This window comes from Bos mutus, chromosome 23 (genome assembly GCF_027580195.1).
Source record: "Bos mutus isolate GX-2022 chromosome 23, NWIPB_WYAK_1.1, whole genome shotgun sequence".
Lineage (NCBI taxonomy): Eukaryota > Metazoa > Chordata > Mammalia > Artiodactyla > Bovidae > Bos > Bos mutus.
Window position 1 is genome coordinate 42,546,320 of NC_091639.1, and position 18,106 is coordinate 42,564,425.

Here is an 18,106-nt window from a genome sequence, read left to right on the forward strand (position 1 = left end):
AAGGCCTCATTAATGATCTAGAACCAAACATGGAGCATCTAGAATCGGGCAGAAAATCCTAGATTTCAGGGAATCTAGGAGGAAGAGGCTGAGAGGGAGGGAGGGAGACAGGAGCTGAATTTCTGAAAACCTCTGAGTGATAAGCCAGAGCCCGGGGGAGACACTGGAGGGAGGGCTTAGGGTATCTGGAACCTGGGACATGGGGGCCCAAGTGCTGGATGATCCCTCTGGTTTTGGGGGTCTCATGGATTTCCTGGAAGAATCTAGACTTTCTTCTTCTCCTTGCCCCACAGTTCCGGTTCGGCAGTGGTGGGGGTGACAAGGGCCCCGTGGTGGCAGCCCAGGAGGCCCAGGCCCAGGCGATTCTGCAGCAGGCACGGGTAAGTAGGGCTAGGGGTCTTGGGGGGGCATGGGAGGGGTGTGGTAGGTGGACGAAGGCACTAGGAGGGGTTGGAAAGGTAGGTCGGTGTGACTGTAGGGCAGGGAGAGGTCTGGGTTGGATTGGGGGCTGACATGGAGGTTGAGGATGATCAGGGCAGCGGAATGAAGGTCAGGGAAGAAGGGTAAATCTGGGAGGTGACCCGGAGTCTGGGGTGCTCCTGCTGCCTGTGCTCAGCTCTGCCGTCTCCTCTGCCCTCCCTAGATGGCCCTCCGAGGACCCCCTGGCCCCATGGGATACACAGGCCGCCCTGGCCCCCTGGTGAGTGCGTGGGGTGTTGTGATAGGGGATCCTTTATCCATGTGTGGGGGTATGGACAGTCCTGGAAAAGGACCAATTTGAGAGATATTTTGCTGCATTGGGGGAAGGCTCTGTGGCCACCGATGGGCGTGTCCTTCAGCAAGCCCCCCTCTCTCCTCACAGGGACAACCCGGGAGCCCTGGCATGAAAGGAGAGTCTGGAGACCTGGGACCTCAGGTGGCAGCCTCCCCCGACCTGGTCCCCAGCTCAGTGCTGCCCCCCCCCCCCGACCTGTGCTCACTAACCCTGCCCCTGTTTCTCCCTCCTAGGGCCCCAGAGGACCTCAGGGCCTCATGGGCCCTCCTGGCAAGGCGGGGCGAAGGGTGAGTGACTGGGGTGGGAGATGGAAACAGGGTGCAGGGGGTGGAGGGCTGGGCCCCTGCTTGCTCTGACACCTCCCCTGCACCCCCAGGGCCGAGCAGGTGCTGACGGAGCCCGAGGGATGCCTGGGGAACCTGGAGTGAAGGTAACAGGCTTGGGCCCCTTTCTGGTGCCCACCCGGAACTCATCTGTTTCCTGGGGATAGCCCCGCCCCGCTCATGACATGATGGGAAAGGGGCGGGCACCTCACCTGGGCTGCCCCTCTCCTCCTTAGGGTGACCGAGGATTTGATGGCCTCCCGGGGCTGCCTGGGGAGAAGGGACACAGAGTGAGTATGGGGGCCGCAGGGTGCTGTGATGGGGGTGGATCTTCCCTGGAGGGGAAGGGAGGGAGGGATTTCAAGGTCAGGGCAGGAGGCTGGCGGTCCCAGCAGGAGCTGAGAGGAGGAGCTTCCTTGGACCCTGAAGACGGTCTGCGTCTGTCTGTGTTGGGGGCTCGGTACCCCTCTTACCTGGTGGCCCATTTTTCAGGGTGATACTGGTGCCCAGGGCCTTCCTGGGCCCCCTGGTGAGGATGGAGAGAGGGTAAGTGTTGCAGCCTGCGTGGGCGGGTGGGGTGGGGGCCGGGGGTAGGGGGGGTCCGGGGTGGGGGCTGGGGCTGGGGGCGGGGGGGTTCTGGAAGGCGAGGCTGCTTCACATGTCCTCCTCCAGGGAGACGACGGAGAGATCGGGCCTCGGGGGCTGCCTGGGGAGTCGGTGAGTGTCGGGGGGCAGGAAGTGTGGCTCGGACCCCAGAGGAGGGGCGTGGGCGTGAAAGGGATGCGCTCTCTCACCTACGTGGTCCTGTCTTCCCCTCACCTGAATGCAGGGACCTCGAGGTCTCCTTGGCCCCAAAGGCCCTCCTGGGATTCCTGGACCCCCGGTGAGTGACTGTCCCTGACTCTGACCCCGCCCTCTCCACCTTCCCTGAATGCCTCCCCGCCCCGCCCCCACTGCCCCTTGAGCCGCACCCGCAGGTGCCCACGCGGGGCCATATCCTGTAATGCATCAAACACTTTGGGCATAGTAAAAAAAAGGTCCTCAAGAGAAACAAAACAAAACAAACCCACAGACCAGAGCCCCATGCCCTGTGGATCCAGGCGGCCATGTTTGCTTAGGTTCAGAGGGCGGCTGCCACGCGCCTGCCCTATCCGGCGGGGATGGCCTGGCGTGGGAAACCACAGGTCCGTCCGGACTCACGCCCCTCTCATGTTTCAGGGAGTCCGAGGCATGGATGGCCCCCACGGTCCCAAAGGCAGCTTGGTAAGTGATGGGTGTGGAGACCCTGCCCGACCCTCCGCCCCTCGCGTCTCTGCCAAGGTCTCCTCCCTTTGCCCCTCTGACCCCCTCCTGCTTCTGGCACTTGCCCCCTCGTCTGTCCCTCCTGGGACTCAGCTCCCCTGCCCGGTTTGTTCTGTCACCATTTCCTTCTGACCCCTGCCTGGCTGCCTGTTTCCAGGGACCCCAGGGAGAACCAGGACCTCCGGGACAGCAGGGCACCCCTGGGACCCAGGTGAGTGGTCCTGTCTGCCCCCCCCCAACCTGAGGGGCCCCCCCTGGGCTCCCACAGTGGGTCAGACCCTGCATGGGGACTGGAAATGAAGGGTTTCAAGTTTTTGCTGCTTGTACTGTGAACTGGGGGTGCTGGCTGGGGGAGAAAGCAGGACCCACCCCTGGGGGCCCCTGTAATGTCTCTCTCTGGTGTCTAGGGTCTCCCCGGGCCCCAGGGTGCCATTGGCCCTCATGGAGAGAAGGTAAGTGACTAAGGGATCTGGGGGATGGTGGGTGTGCTGAGGCGGGTTGCAGGGAGCCCCCAAATGTCTGGCTGTGACTGAGTGTCCTCATCTCCCTGCAGGGTCCTCGAGGGAAACCAGGGCTGCCTGGCATGCCCGGCTCAGATGGACCCCCGGTGAGTGCCCCCACCTCGTCATGCAAATCCCCCTTGACCTTCCACCCCAGGGAGTGACTTGCAGGCACCTCAGTGAGTATCCTTACAGAGTGTCCCTTGTCCTGGGAAGTCACTGGTGATGCCGCCAATGGTCAGTCAGCTTCATTAGGACCTGGGGGCATTTGGGTCCAAGAAGTGTAGAGAGGGATGCAGGAAGTGACAGGGACCAGTGGTCACGCTCTCCTTCCCCTACCCCCAGGGTCACCCGGGCAAGGAAGGCCCTCCCGGAACCAAAGGAAACCAGGTAAGCTCTTCCATGGCCCCTCACATCCCCTGGCAGGGTCGCCACCCAGACCTGGGCACCCAAGTCCTTGGGATCTCCTCGTATCTTCACGTGGCTCTAACAGTCCACCCCCTGCAACCCTCTCCAGACTCCAATTGGTCACTTCCCTTTCTCCCGCCCCTGGGCGTCCTCAGTGACCCCCTGAGACCCTTTATTGACAACTCTCTGTCCTCTTGCAGGGTCCATCTGGACCTCAGGGTCCTCTGGGGTACCCAGGACCTCGGGGCATCAAGGTAAGAGACCAGCCAGCTGGGAGAGGAAGGCTGAGGTCAGGGCGGCCAGCTGGGCCCTGGAGCTTGGTCCTGCCAGCTTCGCCACCCCTCCTGACCACTCCGTCTCTCCCCTTCCAATTCCAGGGCGTGGATGGAATTCGGGGTCTGAAGGGTCACAAGGGTGAAAAGGTGAGCAATGGCCCTCAGCCCCAGCTGCCCTCACCACCCTCCGCCCCTTCTCCTGCCCACCTCTGTCTACCCCTCCTTCCATCATCCGTGATGTCCTCTCGCCCTCACCACCCTCCACCCCTTCTGCCGCCCACCTCTGTCTACCCCTCCTTCCATCATCCGTGATGTCCTCTCGCCCTCACCACCCTCCGCCCCTTCTCCTGCCCACCTCTGTCTACCCCTCCTTCCATCATCCGTGGTGTCCTCTCGCCCTCACCACCCTCCGCCCCTTCTGCCCACCTCTGTGTACCCCTCCTTCCATCATCCGTGATGTCCTCTCGCCCCATATTTTTCAGGGCGAGGATGGCTTTCCCGGCTTCAAAGGGGACATGGGTGTGAAAGGCGACAGGGTGAGTAGAGACCTCCTCATTGCCCCCAACTCCGAGCGCTGGTGACCCTCCCCTTTGAGCCCCAATTACCAGCCTCCCCCTGACACCCCTGGATGGCCCATCTCCAGGCTCCCTCGAGGATCTGACCTCCCTTTGGAGCCCGATCCAAGCAGGACCCAGCCCTGTGCTCTGTGACCCACCGGCTGGCTGGTCACCGCCCTCTCCCTGCCCCTCGGGGCTCCTCGTCTTGCAGGAACTTCAGGGACCCCCACTGACCCCACCAGCCTCACCAGGGCCTGCCCCCCATCTCGGGGCTCAGCTCCCACCCCAAGTCCCGATCTCTCACTCTCTAACCCTCTCCTCCAGGGCGAGGTCGGAGTCCCCGGTTCCAGGGGCGAGGATGGTCCTGAGGGGCCGAAGGGGCGCACTGGACCCACGGGGGACCCTGGGCCCCCGGGGCTCATGGGCGAGAAGGTGACGGGGGAGAGGGGGCCAATGTCTACGTGCTCTAGGACGTGGAGGGGGTGAGGCTTGGGGTGCTGGGGTCAGAGTGGGTGCAGGGATGCCAGTGGCTGAAGTCAGAAAGTCAAAGATGACTGTGCATTAATTATGTTCCTCTCTGTGTCTGGCACCCCCTAGACACTGACAGGTTGAGAGGGGCTACACAAGAAGCCTAGGAAAGTCCCCGTTATAAAGAGTTCACAACACATTAGTGGGGACATGCAGAGAGGCTGTCATAGGGTTCCTGGGGGTGCCAGGCAGAGGGAAAGTGTGTGCAGACTCAGACCAGTAGGTACTCCGAGAAGGAAAAGAGTTGGAGAGGCGGTGAGCTCTGACATCTTCACGGTTAACCTGGCTGACGGTGTCCTGTCAGCCCCGCGGGGTGGGGACTTCTACGGTCCTGAAGCACCAGGAGGTTTGGGGGCTTGTTCGTCACAGCCAGTGCAGGGTAGAACCAGGGTTGGAGCCCCAGGAGTCAGGCGGCCGGATCCCTGCTCCCCACATCCACTCCTTGGCAAGACAGGTCCTGAGGCCTCAGGGGGCAGGGCGTGGGGCGCTGGAGGTGGGGGCTGCAAAGCTGAGCCTGCAGCAAGGCGGGGCGGGGGCTGCAAAGGGGCTGGTCTTGGAGGAGCGGTTGTGTGTGCTGGGGAGGAGGGAGCAGAGGTGCTGGGCAGGCAGGGGATCCCAGTGCCCGCAGGGCGTGAGCTGCTGATTTTAAGATACAGGGGAGACGAGATTCCAGCCCTGGAGTTTGGGGAAAATCCACTCTCAGGAAGGAGAGATTACAAAAGCCAGGCAGCCTGGGGTGGGGTTGGTGGGGGATGAGGGCGGTGGGGGTTGGGGGCACGCTAGATGTTTGCTGTTTGGGGGCTGGGTCTCCAGGATGGAGTGGGATCCGTGGCCCCACTTGTTCCTGATGGCCCTCTGTCTGTCCACAGGGCAAGCTGGGTGTTCCTGGTCTGCCTGGCTACCCCGGACGCCAGGGCCCCAAGGTGACTTGATGCCCCACTGCGCCCCTCCTCCTTTTCCTTCCCTGAGCTCTAATTGCAGGAAGCACAGACGGACAGAACAGTGGGGACCCTAGACAGAATTTAGTTCACGCCCATTCTACAGATGGGGAAACAGAGGCTCAGAAAGCACCAGGGCTTGTCTAAGGCCACCAAGCTATTGGCAGAGCCTGGGTCTCCCACCCCCTGCCTCTGTCACCTCTCCTGACCCCCCTTGGCCTTTCCCCAGCCCACCCTCTTCTCGACTTCTCGGTTTCCCCCTTTTCCATCCTCACCAGGGGTCGCTGGGATTTCCGGGTTTTCCTGGAGCCAGTGGAGAGAAGGGAGCCCGGGTAAGCCGGGGAATGGGGGGCTGTGGGGGGAGGGGTGGCTCTGGGGGGCTCAGAGCTGATGCCTTGTCTTCACTTTGCCACCACCAGGGCCTGTCAGGGAAATCAGGGCCTCGAGGAGAGCGCGGCCCCACGGTGAGTGCAGCGGAAGAGGCGTGCGGCTCAGGAGCCCAAGGGGGTGCTTTGGGGGTCTTTCTGACATCTCCCTTGTCCTCTCTCTAGGGTCCGCGTGGTCAGCGGGGACCTCGAGGTGCCACCGGGAAGTCTGGAGCCAAGGTTGGTGGTCACAGCAGGGCTCCATCTCCCCTCTGCTCCGGCGCCCAGCTGCGTCCCCTCCTCTGACCTTGGGGTTGGCTAGAAGTCAGCCTCTCTTCCTCTCTGACCATCTCCCCCACAGGGAACCTCAGGTGGAGACGGCCCCCATGGGCCTCCTGGAGAGAGGGTGAGTGTGGTCGAGTCCCCTGCACCCCGGCGCTGTCCAGGGGCCAGTGGCGCCGGCTCCCTCTCCACGGGGCAGATCCCCTGCCCAGCCCGCTCCCCATTCTCCTGGCTCAACCAGATCTGTCTCTAGGGTCTCCCTGGGCCTCAGGGCCCCAACGGATTTCCTGGCCCCAAAGGACCTCCGGTAAGCTGCCCTCTGACTTGCCTTGGCTCTGAGTGTCCCTCCTCCTCACCCCCTGCCCGGTCTAAAGCTCACCTGACCTCTGAACCCCTTCCAGGGTCCCCCCGGGAAGGACGGGCTGCCAGGACACCCAGGCCAGAGAGGAGAAGTGGTGAGTGGTGCTCTGGTGCCTGCAGACCCCATCCCAGCCCCCCGTCCTGTCTGGAAGGCCCCCAAGGAAGGGTCTCCTCGGAGTGGCCCCTATCCTAATGCTACTCATACCGCAGCCAAGGACTCGGTGGTGACCCGGGAGCCTGGGGTCCATGCCGTGTCCATGCCAGACTGTGTGTTCCAACCCCCCTCTCCTCTCTTTCTCTCTCAGGGCTTCCAAGGGAAGACCGGCCCCCCTGGCCCCCCAGGAGTGGTGGGACCCCAGGTATGCTTGCCCCCCCACCCCTCCCCACAGAGACAAAGCATCCTAGACCCTGGGGGTTGGAATGTCTGCCTTTCTTCTCTCTTCTCCTGATCCGGGGCCCCCAACCCTCCTTTGCCTGTGGGGCCCCGGGACTGGGGTGCATGGTAGGGGCTGGGTTTGGAGCAGAGATCTCAGATTTCCATCTGTTTCCTGGACCAGTTCTCCTCTTCTTGCGTCTTGGAGCGGAGGAAGGTCCCCGACAGGGACACTGGGTGGTGTGGCTACCCCACACAGGGGAAGGGAGACCAGCGTGGAGGCCTAGGAGAGCCCTGGGGCAGACAGGAAGGGGTCCTGGGGGGTACCGTGAGGTGACCAGAGTGAGACCGGGGCGGGGGTGAGACTGGAGTCTGTTTGCCTCTTTCCCAGGGAGCCGCAGGGGAAACCGGGCCCATGGGGGAGAGAGGTCACCCAGGCCCCCCCGGCCCCCCTGGAGAGCAGGGACTGACTGGAACAGCTGGAAAAGAAGGCACGAAGGTCAGCAGAGGGCCCGGGAGGGGGCACTTGGGAGAACGGGGTTCGGTGCCTAAAGGGACAGCCCGTTGGGGGTTTGAGGGGGCAGAGGTCGCTCTGCTCAACTGGGGAGGCTGGCAGTGTTCATCACCTTGGTTTCCTTTTAGGGCGATCCCGGACCCCCTGGGGCCCCGGGGAAGGATGGTCCCGCTGGTCTGAGGGGCTTTCCGGGAGAGAGAGGCCTCCCTGGCACTGCTGTGAGTGTGACCCCGACCCAGATGCCTGTGAAGAGGCCCCGCACCTCCTGGCTCCCCAGCGTCACCCTGCGCCCACATCCCAGCCCCCACCCTTCCCCGCGTGTCTCCTAAGCTCCGGGCCTGTGAGGTCCCCCTCTTCCGTCTCACGTCTGTTATCCCCAATCTCTGGCTCACAGGGCGGTCCTGGTCTGAAGGGGAATGAAGGCCCGGCTGGTCCCCCAGGCCCTGCGGTGAGTCTGGGGCCCCTGGGGGGCGGTGGGAGGAAGGGTGCGGGGCAGCATCTGGGTTCAGGTAGGGCTGCGGGACCTGGCAGAGGGAGGCTGGGGGAATAAGGCCTCTGATGCTGGGCCTTTCTCCTGGGAACTGTGGCTGGGCATGCTCTGGTGTCGGGGGCTGTGGTCTCCCCTTTAGCGGGTCTGACGCTTGCCTCTGTTGCAGGGATCCCCTGGTGAGCGAGGTTCGGCAGGATCTGGGGGACCCATTGGCCCCCCAGGGCGCCCGGGACCGCAGGGTCCGCCTGGAGCAGCGGGAGAGAAAGGGGTCCCGGTGAGTGCAGGGTCCTTGGGAGGCGCTGTAGGCGGTCTGGAAGCTGCTGGGTCTCAAGGGGCCTCCAGGGTGACAGCATCTGTGGGTCACGACGCCTGCCTTCCTCTCCCACAGGGCGAGAAGGGCCCCATTGGTCCGACTGGCCGCGATGGGGTGCAGGGTCCCGTGGGGCTTCCTGGCCCTGCTGGGCCCCCGGGCGTGGCGGGAGAGGATGGAGACAAGGTGAGAGAACCCCAGGCCCCGGAATGAGCTTTCTGCACGTGAGCTCGCTGGGCTGGGCAGCCCCAGGGCCCGTGGCTCCTTCTGCCCTCCTGCCCGCTGCGTCCTCTAACGTCCCCCCACATTCCCCTAGGGCGAGGTGGGAGACCCTGGCCAGAAGGGCGCCAAAGGCAACAAGGGGGAGCACGTGAGTGTTCATCCCTCTGACTTCTCCCCGCTGCCCCTGAACCCCAGCCCCTCCTGGCCCCACCCCTTGTCTTGGTGTCTCTGACTCTTCTTTCTCCCCCAGGGCCCCCCTGGGCCCCCCGGACCCATCGGGCCTGTGGGGCAGCCTGGTGCTGCGGTGAGTGACCAGTGCCCCGATTCTGCCCTCGGAGTTGGGGGTGGGGGTAGGGGGCTCCAGGCCTGCTGCCCGGTTCTGGGCGGGACTAGAAAACCCCAGACCCAGGACCATCTCTGAGTCCTCGTCCCTGCCCTCCCCGACCTCAGGGGGCAGATGGGGAGCCTGGAGCTCGGGGTCCCCAGGGACACTTCGGAGCCAAAGGTGACGAAGGAACAAGAGGATTCAATGGGCCCCCGGGACCCATTGGTCTGCAGGTGAGCTGGAGAGAGGAGGCAGGGGCTGCGAGGTGGGGGTCACAGCGGGGCTGGTGTCTGCCCCGGACCCTCGCCAGCCCCTGCTCAGGAAGGAGGGCAGGGGGGTGGGGGCAGGGGCTGGGATCTGGGGAGAGGGGCCGGGAGAGGGTGTGCTCCAGGTGTGTTGGTCACCTGGGTCCGTGTCGTGTACACCTGCGCAGGGCTTGCCAGGCCCCTCGGGGGAGAAGGGAGAGACAGGAGACGTGGGCCCGATGGTGAGTGCGGCCCCCTTGACGGGGTGAACCCCTCCTGACTCCAGCCTCACCTGCTAGTCCCCCCTGCTTCCAGTGCCCACCCCGCCCTGGCCTAACTGCCTCCCTCCCCGCCCGCTCCCCTGGCCCCGCCACTCCGGGCATCCTTGGCTCACCTTCTCTCACCTCCTGGCCTGTCTCTGGGCGTCTGCTTCTCTCCAGGGACCACCTGGCCCCCCAGGACCTCGAGGCCCAGCTGGACCCAACGGAGCAGATGTGAGTCCTCTGGCCCCAGTGTGGCAAGTGCCCTGCCTCCCTTCCCCTAGACTGTAACCTCTGGCCTCATCACAGATGCCGAGACGCCGCTGGGCCTGCCGTCTCACGGCGGTGACCTCAGGCAGTCGTCCAGGCTCTGCGCCCACGGGGCACCCCCTCCCCTTTATTTCTGGTTCTCTTTCAGGGTCCACAAGGCCCCCCAGGAGGTGTTGGGAACTTGGGTCCCCCTGGAGAGAAGGTACTGGGAAAGGGTACATGGACGGTCTTGGGGGGTGAGTTTCCGCCAGTTTCGGTGGGGGCCTCAAAGGAGAGTGATAAGGCGGGGGACCCCGGTGGTCCCGTGCTTGGAGTCAGTGCTTTCACTGCCGTGGCCTGTGCTCAGTCGTCTGAGGAACTGTGCAGTGTGACTGAAAAAAGAGAGAGAAAGACTGGGAATATCAGGATTTTGGGGGGGCCGGGGAATGAAGATTCTTGACCCCCATCTCCTTGCAGGGGGAGCCAGGAGAGTCAGGATCTCCAGGAGTCCAGGGCGAGCCAGGGGTCAAGGTGAGTGGTTGCTCTGGGGCCTGGCTCCCCAAGCCCCCTCCACCCCCTCATTCCCACCCCCACCTTTTCTGTGACCTCCTGGAGCTGCAGCTCCCAGCCGTTCTCAGGGGGCCTGGTCCCTGGATCTGAGTGGGCTCCACCCCTCTTTCCTCAAAAGAAAGAGGGGCCCAGACTCCCCCCATGGGTTCGACTTCTGTGTGCACCCTGATGTTAGCTGGCGGAGGGGGATGAGGGCGAGGCTGAAGGCGTCTTGGAAGTGGGGGCTGCATCCTCCTCCTTTGGGACCATCTGTAACCTCCGCCCATCCTTCAGGGTCCACGTGGGGAGCGCGGGGAGAAAGGAGAGACTGGGCAGGCGGGAGAGGCAGGACCACCGGGGCCTAAGGGCCCCACTGGCGACGACGGTCCCAAAGGGAACCCTGTGAGTTTGGGAAGGGGGCTTGGAGGAGGGCCCTGTGCATGGAGACCTGGGAATGTGTGTGAGGATCTTGGAGTCGGGGGGCAAGGCTGTGGGAGACTTGGGGGGGGGAACGGGGTCTCCTGGGAGGGATTATGGAGTTTAGGATCCAGAGAGAAAATGAAATATGACCTGAAAGCCTTGGAGGGCAGGCCGTGCATGAGGTGGGGAGAAGGGCTACTGGAGGCCCTCTTCCTAGGGCGGTGCGGGTGGGCACTGCCTGTAGAGAGGGAGCGTGAGCCCTGTACCCATGGGGGTCGTGTTGGCGCTGGGTGGGCTTAGGAGGAGCTGTGACCCTGACCCTTGGATTCCCTCCGGATCAGGGTCCTGTTGGTTTTCCTGGTGACCCTGGCCCTCCTGGAGAAGTTGGCCCTCGGGTGAGTCTTACCCAGGGGGAGGGATGGGTGAAGAGGGTGGTCTGCTTTGGAGGCACTCTGTGTGGCGGGTGGGAACTGGGGATGTGGGGGGCAGACGGAAGAATGGGAAGCTCGGCAGGTTTGGGGGTGAGGTCAGCCAGGCCTGGGGCTCCCTCTGACAGTGCTGTGTCTCTGCAGGGCCAGGATGGTGCCAAGGGTGACCGTGGAGAGGACGGGGAGCCAGGACAGCCTGTGAGTAGCCGTGACCCCCCACCCGCAGGCCCAATCCCCTCTGCTGTGCCCACACCTGAGGGCTCCCTCACCACCACTGTCCCTCCCTCCACAGGGGTCCCCCGGTCCTACGGGGGAGAATGGACCTCCTGGACCGCTTGGAAAGAGGGTAAGCGAGGCAGACCTTGCGGGCAGTCCTGGGGGAGGCTGGATGGCCGCTGGGGTGAGGGGGGGCAGGATGGGGAGAGGCCTGGTGTCCCAGCCGTCCTTGGGGGAGGTGTGTGTGTGTGATCACATGTGTTTGCGAGTGTGCTGTGCAGATTTGGGTATCTTTGCTCCTGTATGTCCTGTCTGATCTTGCCAGGGGTGGTGGTGTGTGTACCAACCAATCAGAATAGACGTGGGGGGAGATTTCCTGGTGGTCCAGTGGTTGCGGCTCTTTGATCCCACTGCGGGGGGGGCAGTGGGCACAAATTTAATCCTTGGTCTGGGGGCTAGGAGGAAAAGGGCTGGCAGGGGATGAACCCTTTGTTTACTGGTGGTATGTGGGCAGGAGGCTCTTCTCCCAATGCACAGGACTTCTCAGTATTTTGATAGCTGGTACCGTTGTAGCAGCTCTCACACCTGTGAGTGAGTCTCTGTGATTGTGTCTGTGTGTGCGCAGGTGTCTGTGTGTGTACCAGGAGGACTGCTTTGGGGAGGGAGATGAGTCAGCCTCTGTGATTGTGTGTGTGTGTGCGTGCAGGTGTGTGTGCGCACAGGGGTGTGTGTGTGTACCAGGAGGATGCTCGGGTGGGAGGTGAGCCTGGCTGCTCACGGCCGCCTGCACCCCCTCCCCTCCTCCACCTGCAGGGGCCTGCAGGGACGCCTGGTCCTGAAGGGCGACAAGGAGAGAAGGGCGCCAAGGTGGGGAGAGCCTCCTGGATGCTGGGACGCCCACTGCACCGCCCCGCCCCTCCCAGTCCTCACCCTCCAGCCCCCAGACGCCTCTCCCATGCCCCATCCTCCAGGCAGGGTTCCCTGTCCTCCCTACCCCAGGGGTCTCGGGGGCTAGGCCCCTCCCCTCTGTCTCTCCCCACCCACCTTGGATCTGCTGCCCCTACCATACCATCCTCTGCCTTTCGTCCTCACCCTTTGGTGTGTTTCAGGGGGATCCTGGTGCTGTGGGCGCCCCAGGGAAGACAGGCCCTGTGGGTCCTGCAGGCCCAGCAGGAAAGCCTGGTCCTGACGGCCTGAGAGGTCTCCCTGGCTCAGTGGTATGTCATGATGCAGAGGTTTGGCCGGGCTGGGAGGGGTGTGGTGCTGGGGACACGTCTCCTGATGCCTGCGGTCCCTTCAAATCTGCAGGGTCAGCAAGGCCGTCCCGGGGCCACAGGCCAGGCTGGGCCTCCAGGCCCTGTGGTGAGTGACTGTGGATGGGGTGGGATGGGGTGGGGCCCCCGGGGCTGGACGTCCAAGCCTTGGAGGAAGTTGGAGTGGTGGTCCCCACAGGAGAAAGTGACTTCCTGTCTCCTCACAGGGACCCCCAGGGCTGCCTGGCCTCCGGGGCGACACTGGGGCCAAGGGTGAGAAGGTGAGTGACCATGTGCAGCCAGGGGTCTCAGCCTCCTCCCTGAAGCCTCCGGGGACCCCATGTTCTCGGGGGGCCCCTCCTCAGTCAGGGCTGTGGCAGCCCCAGGCTTCCTGCAGCCCCACCTGAGTCCCTCCTGCCCTCTGGACTCCAACCCCTGTGGTCCTCCTTCTCCCCATCATGGGTCTTCTGTGCCTCCCCCTTACCACCTGTCCGCTTTTCCAGGGTCACCCAGGTCTCATCGGACTCATCGGCCCCCCTGGGGAGCAGGGGGAGAAGGGTGATCGCGGGCTTCCTGGTCCTCAGGGCTCCACCGGGCAAAAGGGAGAGACGGTGAGTGCAGGGCGTGGTGCTGGGAGGTCTGGGCAGATGAAGGGTGGGGATTCAGGGGGCGTGCTGCGGGTGGGGTGGGGGTGGGCAGCGGGGCGGGGAGGAGGACGCACTTGAACCAGGCCCCCCCTTCTAGGGCATTCCGGGAGCATCTGGCCCCATTGGTCCTGGAGGGCCCCCCGGCCTCCCTGTGAGTATCCCATCTGTTCCTCCCCTCAATCCTCTAAACCCCGAGGCCCCCATAATCCCCCTGGTTTCCACGGCAACCGCCAGCCTAACACGCAGAGGCCCCCGTGTCCCCCATATGTTCCTGCACCTGCAGAGTTTCCAACCTGTCCTTCCAGCGCCTCCCGGGTGTCCCCTTGTCTCCCCCGCCTGCCCCTCCTGGGTGGCCTCAGGGTCCTGTGGACTCGTGACCTCGCCTCTGCAGTTCTCCATGTCCTGACCCTCCCCTGAGGTGACCGCCTCTTTCTCGTGCCTCATTTCACAGGGACCTGCTGGCCCCAAAGGAGCCAAAGGAGCCACAGTGAGTGACCCCCATCAGCTCTGACCGCCCCCCGCCCCCACACAGCTGAACTTGACACTGTCTCTCCAGGACAAACATCCCACCCATCCCCTCATCCCTAGCCCTTGACCGATTTCATCCTCTGTAACATTAATCGCCTACTTGACCTCTTGACCCCTCCATGACCTCATTGCCTCCTTTGGCAGGGCCCGGCCGGACCTAAGGGAGAGAAGGGAGTCCAGGGCCCTCCGGGACACCCGGTGAGTCACGAGGCAGGGCCCGCGTTTCTGATGGCCCTCTCTGTCTGGGTGTTTCTCCGCGTCTCCCTCACCTTGACCTCATCTCTCACCCAGGGCCCCCCGGGAGAGGTGATCCAGCCCCTGCCCATCCAGATGCCCAAGAAGACGCGGCGCTCGGTGGACGGAAGCCGCCTGATGCAGGAAGATGAAGCTGTGCCGACTGGGGGTGCCCCGGGTAGTCCTGGGGGCCTGGAGGAGATCTTTGGCTCCCTGGACTCCCTGCGGGAGGAGATCGAGCAAATGAGGCGGCCCATGGGGACCCAGGACAGCCCTGCTCGCACCTGCCAGGACCTGAAGCTCTGCCACCCAGAGCTGCCTGATGGTCAGTGCCAGCCTCAGGAGCTTGGCTTGTGAACCACAGCACCGATGTGAACAAGGAGCATGGATGTCGGGGAGGCCTGGGGAAGCTGTCAGGGAGGCCTGGGGAAGCTGTTGGGTAGGCCTGGGGAAGCTGTCGGGGTGGGGATGAGGTGGGGGGCCAGCTTGGGGCGGCAGCTCTTACCAACCAGATAAGAAGCATTTCAATATTTAGCAACTGGTGTGATGGCTCAGTGGGTAAAGAATCTGCCTGCAAGGCAGGAGATACAGGAGACACAGGTTTGATCCCTGGGTCAGGAAGATCCCCTGGAGGAAGAAACGGCAGCCCACTCCAGTATTCTTGCCTGAAGAATCCCACGGACAGAGGAGCCTGGCGGGCTGCAGTCCAAGGAAGGGAAAGAGCAGGACAGGACTGAGTGATCACAGACACACAAAATAGCTCATTCGGTCGTGGGCTACTGTTAGAAAGGGTTTTTAAAGAGCTGCCCAGGCGGTAGTGATAGAGAATCTGCCTGCCAATTCAGGAGACGCAACAGATGCAGGTTCAGTTCCTGGGTTGGGAGGATCCCTTGTAGTGGGAAATGGTAGCCCACTCCAGTATTCTCGCCTGGAAAATTCCACAGACAGAGGAACCTGGTAGGCTACAGTCCACGGGGTCGCACAGAGTCAGACACAACTGAGTGCGCACGTGTGCGCGCACACACACGCACACATACACACACGTGCACGCACACGCGCACACACACGCACACATACACGCGCACACACACACACACACACACGCACACACACGTCCTCCCAGGGTCGTCAGCTCACCGTCTGCCCAGTGTCTACAGGAACAGATAAACATACACCCGTGGACAACATGCTGGCATTCACACACACAGACACATGTGCAAGCCTGTGACCACACATTGTACCAGGGTGCGGGTGTCAGCGCTCCTACCAACTCCAGCCGCCAGCCTGGGGTGCTGCCCGGGGGAGGGGTGGCAGCTGCGGGAAGGGGCATAAAGTGACGAGGGAGACTGAAGTGAGGCGGGCTATGCCTGGGGGACAGGGCGGGTGGGGGCGGCCGGTGGGAGCCGCAGATGGACGTGTGGGGCAGAGAGCCTCTTGGGTACAAGGCCCAGGCGCCCTGACCGCCCCCCCTCACTTGACAGGAGAGTACTGGGTCGACCCCAACCAGGGATGTGCTCGGGATGCCTTCCGGGTTTTCTGCAACTTTACGGCTGGAGGGGAAACCTGTGTGACGCCCAGGGACGATGTCACTCAGGTGAGAGCTGGCCCCTGGCCGCCCTGACCCTGTGCAGTCCCCCTCTGGGCCTAGAGGCTCCCGGATTTCTGACGTCCCCTGGCCTTTGACCCCGTGGAGCCGGCTGACGCTTCTGTTCCTTCTCGGCAGTCTCCTGCTGCTAACTTCGTCTCCTGCCCCTGACCACCTGCAGCAAAACTTTGCCCTCTGTTTGACCCCTGCCCCCTATTTCTCCCCCGGCCCTTCCCCGTTCACTCCGCTCTCGTGACCCCGGCCCCGGCCCTGCCTGTGACCGCAGCCCCCCTCTCCCCCAGTTCTCCTACGTGGACTCCGAGGGCGCCCCGGTAGGCGTGGTGCAGCTCACCTTCCTGCGCCTGCTCAGCGTCTCAGCCCGCCAGAACATCTCCTACCCGTGCTCTGGGGAGGCCCAGGACAGCCCCCTGAAGCTCCGGGGGGCCAACGAGGACGAGCTGAGCCCGGAGACCAGCCCCTACATCAAGGAGATCCGGGACGGCTGCCAGGTGGGCACCAGGGAGAGCTGGGTGGGGGTGGGCCCGGACTCAGGCTGGAGGGGCAGGGGCGCTGGGCTGAGCAGGAGGAAGCCTGCTTCTGGTGTCGGGAAGGGCAGGAAGGCTGGGCAGTGGAGGACGGGTTCACTCAAAGCCCGGCATGCAGGCTCGTAAGCATATTTACATGTTTTCCCCTTTGCACACATGGGGCTGTTAACACTGCTCACTCCCCAGGGAGGACACCCCCAATCTGTACACGCGTCTCCAGAGTTGCCTGGAGAGGGTCACACAGGTACACACACGTGCGGAATCATGTTGGCTGTCATCACACACAGCCGCAAACACAGGTACACACATCCCTGTGGAGTCACACGAGCTCGCACAAACCACTACAGACTGATAATCTCAAAAACAAACCCACAGCTGTCCAGATTGGCTCAAGAGTGCATGCACATGTGTGTACACACACACACACACACACACACACACACACCCCCAACTTTCCCAGCTTTCCCAGTCCTGACTCTCTGGAAGAAACTTTAGAAAGGAAATGTAGCACAGTTTGAACTCGTGATGCAGATGAGGGGATCACGGCGCCAAAGGAGCAGGGGCCTGGGCCTGCGGTTGGGTGGCCCAGGCTCCCGCTTGCCTTTCCCACGCTCACTCCTCTTGCTCTTGTGTGTCTCCCCCTCCTCAAGACCCAGCAAGGCCGGACGGTGCTGGAGGTTCGCACGCCTGTACTGGAGCAGCTGCCGGTGCTGGACGCCTCTTTCTCAGAACTGGGGGCCCCTCCGAGGCGGGGCGGGGTGCTGCTGGGGCCTGTCTGCTTCATGGGCTAGGACCTTCTCCTCCATCTGACCCTGTCCGCCGACACCAGGCCCACCTGGAGTCCCACAGCGTGGGACTCTGCCACCTCGCAGGAGGGCTTCTCGCCATCTGGGGGCCTCCAGCCAGGGCACTGAGAGTCCCCCATCAGGGGCAAAGCAGGGGAGGGGCGCCCCGGGCCTCGCGGCCCTCCCCCCTGGAGCCTGGGCCCTGCTCGACAGCCGAGACCCTTATTTAAAATTTACCTCCCAGTCACCCCAAACACGTGGAAGAGAAGAGAAAGGACACTGTGTATTTTGTATTTAAAAGTAATTATATTAATTATTTAAAGCGTGGAAAACAAAATGACAAAAAAGATAAAGAGAGAAATGCCAACAAAAATCAGCGGACTTTGGAGACGGGGCTCTCCAGGGGCGAGCCCCAGCACCCTCCTCCTTGCCTCAGGGCTTTCCTCAGTGACTGTGGGGGGCTGGGGGCTGACCCCCGCCTCCCTCACACCCACCTGCAGCACCCACTGTGAACGCTGGAATACACGGTCTCCTTTGTCTCAGGGCTCTGCCTCTCTCTGCCCAGGTGGGGCTCGCTCATCTCTACCTACTGGGTGTCTGGCTCCCTGACCTGCCTGCCTGCTGTCTTTCTCTCAGTCTGGGGTCTTGCAGGAACGCCTGTTACTTGGGGACCCGGCTACTCCCCCAGGGGAGATGTGGAATAGTGAGGGGTGTGTGCAGGGCCAGTGGTCAGCAGATGCTTGAAATACTGAGATTCCTCCACATTAGTTGGGAAACCACGGTGGCCCTGAGTCCCTTGAGCATCCCACCAACGTCCTGGCCAGCCCCATCCTTGCCCTGGATACCCCCACCCTTCCTGATCCTTCAGTTATCATGCGATCTGGATGGAAGGGACTCCCAGGACCTCGTCCAGCACTATGATCTGCGTCCACTCTGGTGGTTAAAAAATGTGATTGTCTCCTCCTGGGGTGTATGTGCCTGCTGCTTGTGTTGTTATTTCAATCCTCACCGGACCCCCCTCCCACCACGCCCCTTACTCCTGGCTGAGCTGTTATCAGAAATGGATGGCTTAATCCGTTTCCTGGAGGACTTGTCCTGTTGAGGTGCTAGGATGCAGAGAGAGTTGATAACAGACCACCCAGCGACATCAGGTGGGAGCCCAGGGTTCTGTGTGACCCTGGCGCCTGAGCGGTTCAGAGTGAGGGCGCCTGACCCTCCCTGGTTTTAACGGACACCCCTTCCAGACCGTTAGGGCCCTCGAGGCTGGAAGGGGCCTTAGATGCCTGGTCTGAGCTCCTTGCGAATGAGGAGACCG

At 63.0% G+C, this 18,106-nt stretch overlaps 1 protein-coding gene across 3 annotated transcripts in view; it reads left to right on the forward strand.

Moving 5' to 3' along the window:
- COL11A2 (collagen type XI alpha 2 chain) overlaps positions 1 to 17,615 on the forward strand; it is a 29,375-nt gene extending 11,760 nt beyond the window's left edge. For 2 of the 3 annotated variants that reach the window (XM_070360943.1, XM_070360944.1), the window contains 54 exons: positions 294 to 380; positions 644 to 700; positions 863 to 916; positions 1,009 to 1,062; positions 1,152 to 1,205; positions 1,335 to 1,388; positions 1,591 to 1,644; positions 1,771 to 1,815; positions 1,928 to 1,981; positions 2,317 to 2,361; positions 2,558 to 2,611; positions 2,808 to 2,852; positions 2,954 to 3,007; positions 3,246 to 3,290; positions 3,509 to 3,562; positions 3,686 to 3,730; positions 4,066 to 4,119; positions 4,465 to 4,572; positions 5,538 to 5,591; positions 5,885 to 5,938; positions 6,026 to 6,070; positions 6,158 to 6,211; positions 6,333 to 6,377; positions 6,507 to 6,560; positions 6,655 to 6,708; positions 6,919 to 6,972; positions 7,378 to 7,485; positions 7,629 to 7,718; positions 7,895 to 7,948; positions 8,157 to 8,264; positions 8,379 to 8,486; positions 8,617 to 8,670; positions 8,773 to 8,826; positions 8,973 to 9,080; positions 9,281 to 9,334; positions 9,533 to 9,586; positions 9,771 to 9,824; positions 10,079 to 10,132; positions 10,445 to 10,552; positions 10,912 to 10,965; positions 11,143 to 11,196; positions 11,291 to 11,344; positions 12,028 to 12,081; positions 12,324 to 12,431; positions 12,523 to 12,576; positions 12,695 to 12,748; positions 12,971 to 13,078; positions 13,212 to 13,265; positions 13,566 to 13,601; positions 13,787 to 13,840; positions 13,934 to 14,201; positions 15,358 to 15,470; positions 15,764 to 15,970; positions 16,657 to 17,614. In XM_070360943.1, the coding sequence (XP_070217044.1) occupies positions 294 to 380; positions 644 to 700; positions 863 to 916; positions 1,009 to 1,062; positions 1,152 to 1,205; positions 1,335 to 1,388; positions 1,591 to 1,644; positions 1,771 to 1,815; positions 1,928 to 1,981; positions 2,317 to 2,361; positions 2,558 to 2,611; positions 2,808 to 2,852; positions 2,954 to 3,007; positions 3,246 to 3,290; positions 3,509 to 3,562; positions 3,686 to 3,730; positions 4,066 to 4,119; positions 4,465 to 4,572; positions 5,538 to 5,591; positions 5,885 to 5,938; positions 6,026 to 6,070; positions 6,158 to 6,211; positions 6,333 to 6,377; positions 6,507 to 6,560; positions 6,655 to 6,708; positions 6,919 to 6,972; positions 7,378 to 7,485; positions 7,629 to 7,718; positions 7,895 to 7,948; positions 8,157 to 8,264; positions 8,379 to 8,486; positions 8,617 to 8,670; positions 8,773 to 8,826; positions 8,973 to 9,080; positions 9,281 to 9,334; positions 9,533 to 9,586; positions 9,771 to 9,824; positions 10,079 to 10,132; positions 10,445 to 10,552; positions 10,912 to 10,965; positions 11,143 to 11,196; positions 11,291 to 11,344; positions 12,028 to 12,081; positions 12,324 to 12,431; positions 12,523 to 12,576; positions 12,695 to 12,748; positions 12,971 to 13,078; positions 13,212 to 13,265; positions 13,566 to 13,601; positions 13,787 to 13,840; positions 13,934 to 14,201; positions 15,358 to 15,470; positions 15,764 to 15,970; positions 16,657 to 16,797 (3,852 nt within the window). In that variant the 3' untranslated portion in view covers positions 16,798 to 17,614. Of the gene's footprint in view, positions 1 to 293; positions 381 to 643; positions 701 to 862; positions 917 to 1,008; positions 1,063 to 1,151; positions 1,206 to 1,334; positions 1,389 to 1,590; positions 1,645 to 1,770; positions 1,816 to 1,927; positions 1,982 to 2,316; positions 2,362 to 2,557; positions 2,612 to 2,807; positions 2,853 to 2,953; positions 3,008 to 3,245; positions 3,291 to 3,508; positions 3,563 to 3,685; positions 3,731 to 4,065; positions 4,120 to 4,464; positions 4,573 to 5,537; positions 5,592 to 5,884; positions 5,939 to 6,025; positions 6,071 to 6,157; positions 6,212 to 6,332; positions 6,378 to 6,506; positions 6,561 to 6,654; positions 6,709 to 6,918; positions 6,973 to 7,377; positions 7,486 to 7,628; positions 7,719 to 7,894; positions 7,949 to 8,156; positions 8,265 to 8,378; positions 8,487 to 8,616; positions 8,671 to 8,772; positions 8,827 to 8,972; positions 9,081 to 9,280; positions 9,335 to 9,532; positions 9,587 to 9,770; positions 9,825 to 10,078; positions 10,133 to 10,444; positions 10,553 to 10,911; positions 10,966 to 11,142; positions 11,197 to 11,290; positions 11,345 to 12,027; positions 12,082 to 12,323; positions 12,432 to 12,522; positions 12,577 to 12,694; positions 12,749 to 12,970; positions 13,079 to 13,211; positions 13,266 to 13,565; positions 13,602 to 13,786; positions 13,841 to 13,933; positions 14,202 to 15,357; positions 15,471 to 15,763; positions 15,971 to 16,656 lie in introns of all 3 variants that reach the window. The other variant, XM_070360942.1, reaches the window with a different exon arrangement.
- Positions 17,616 to 18,106: the final 491 nt, after the last annotated feature.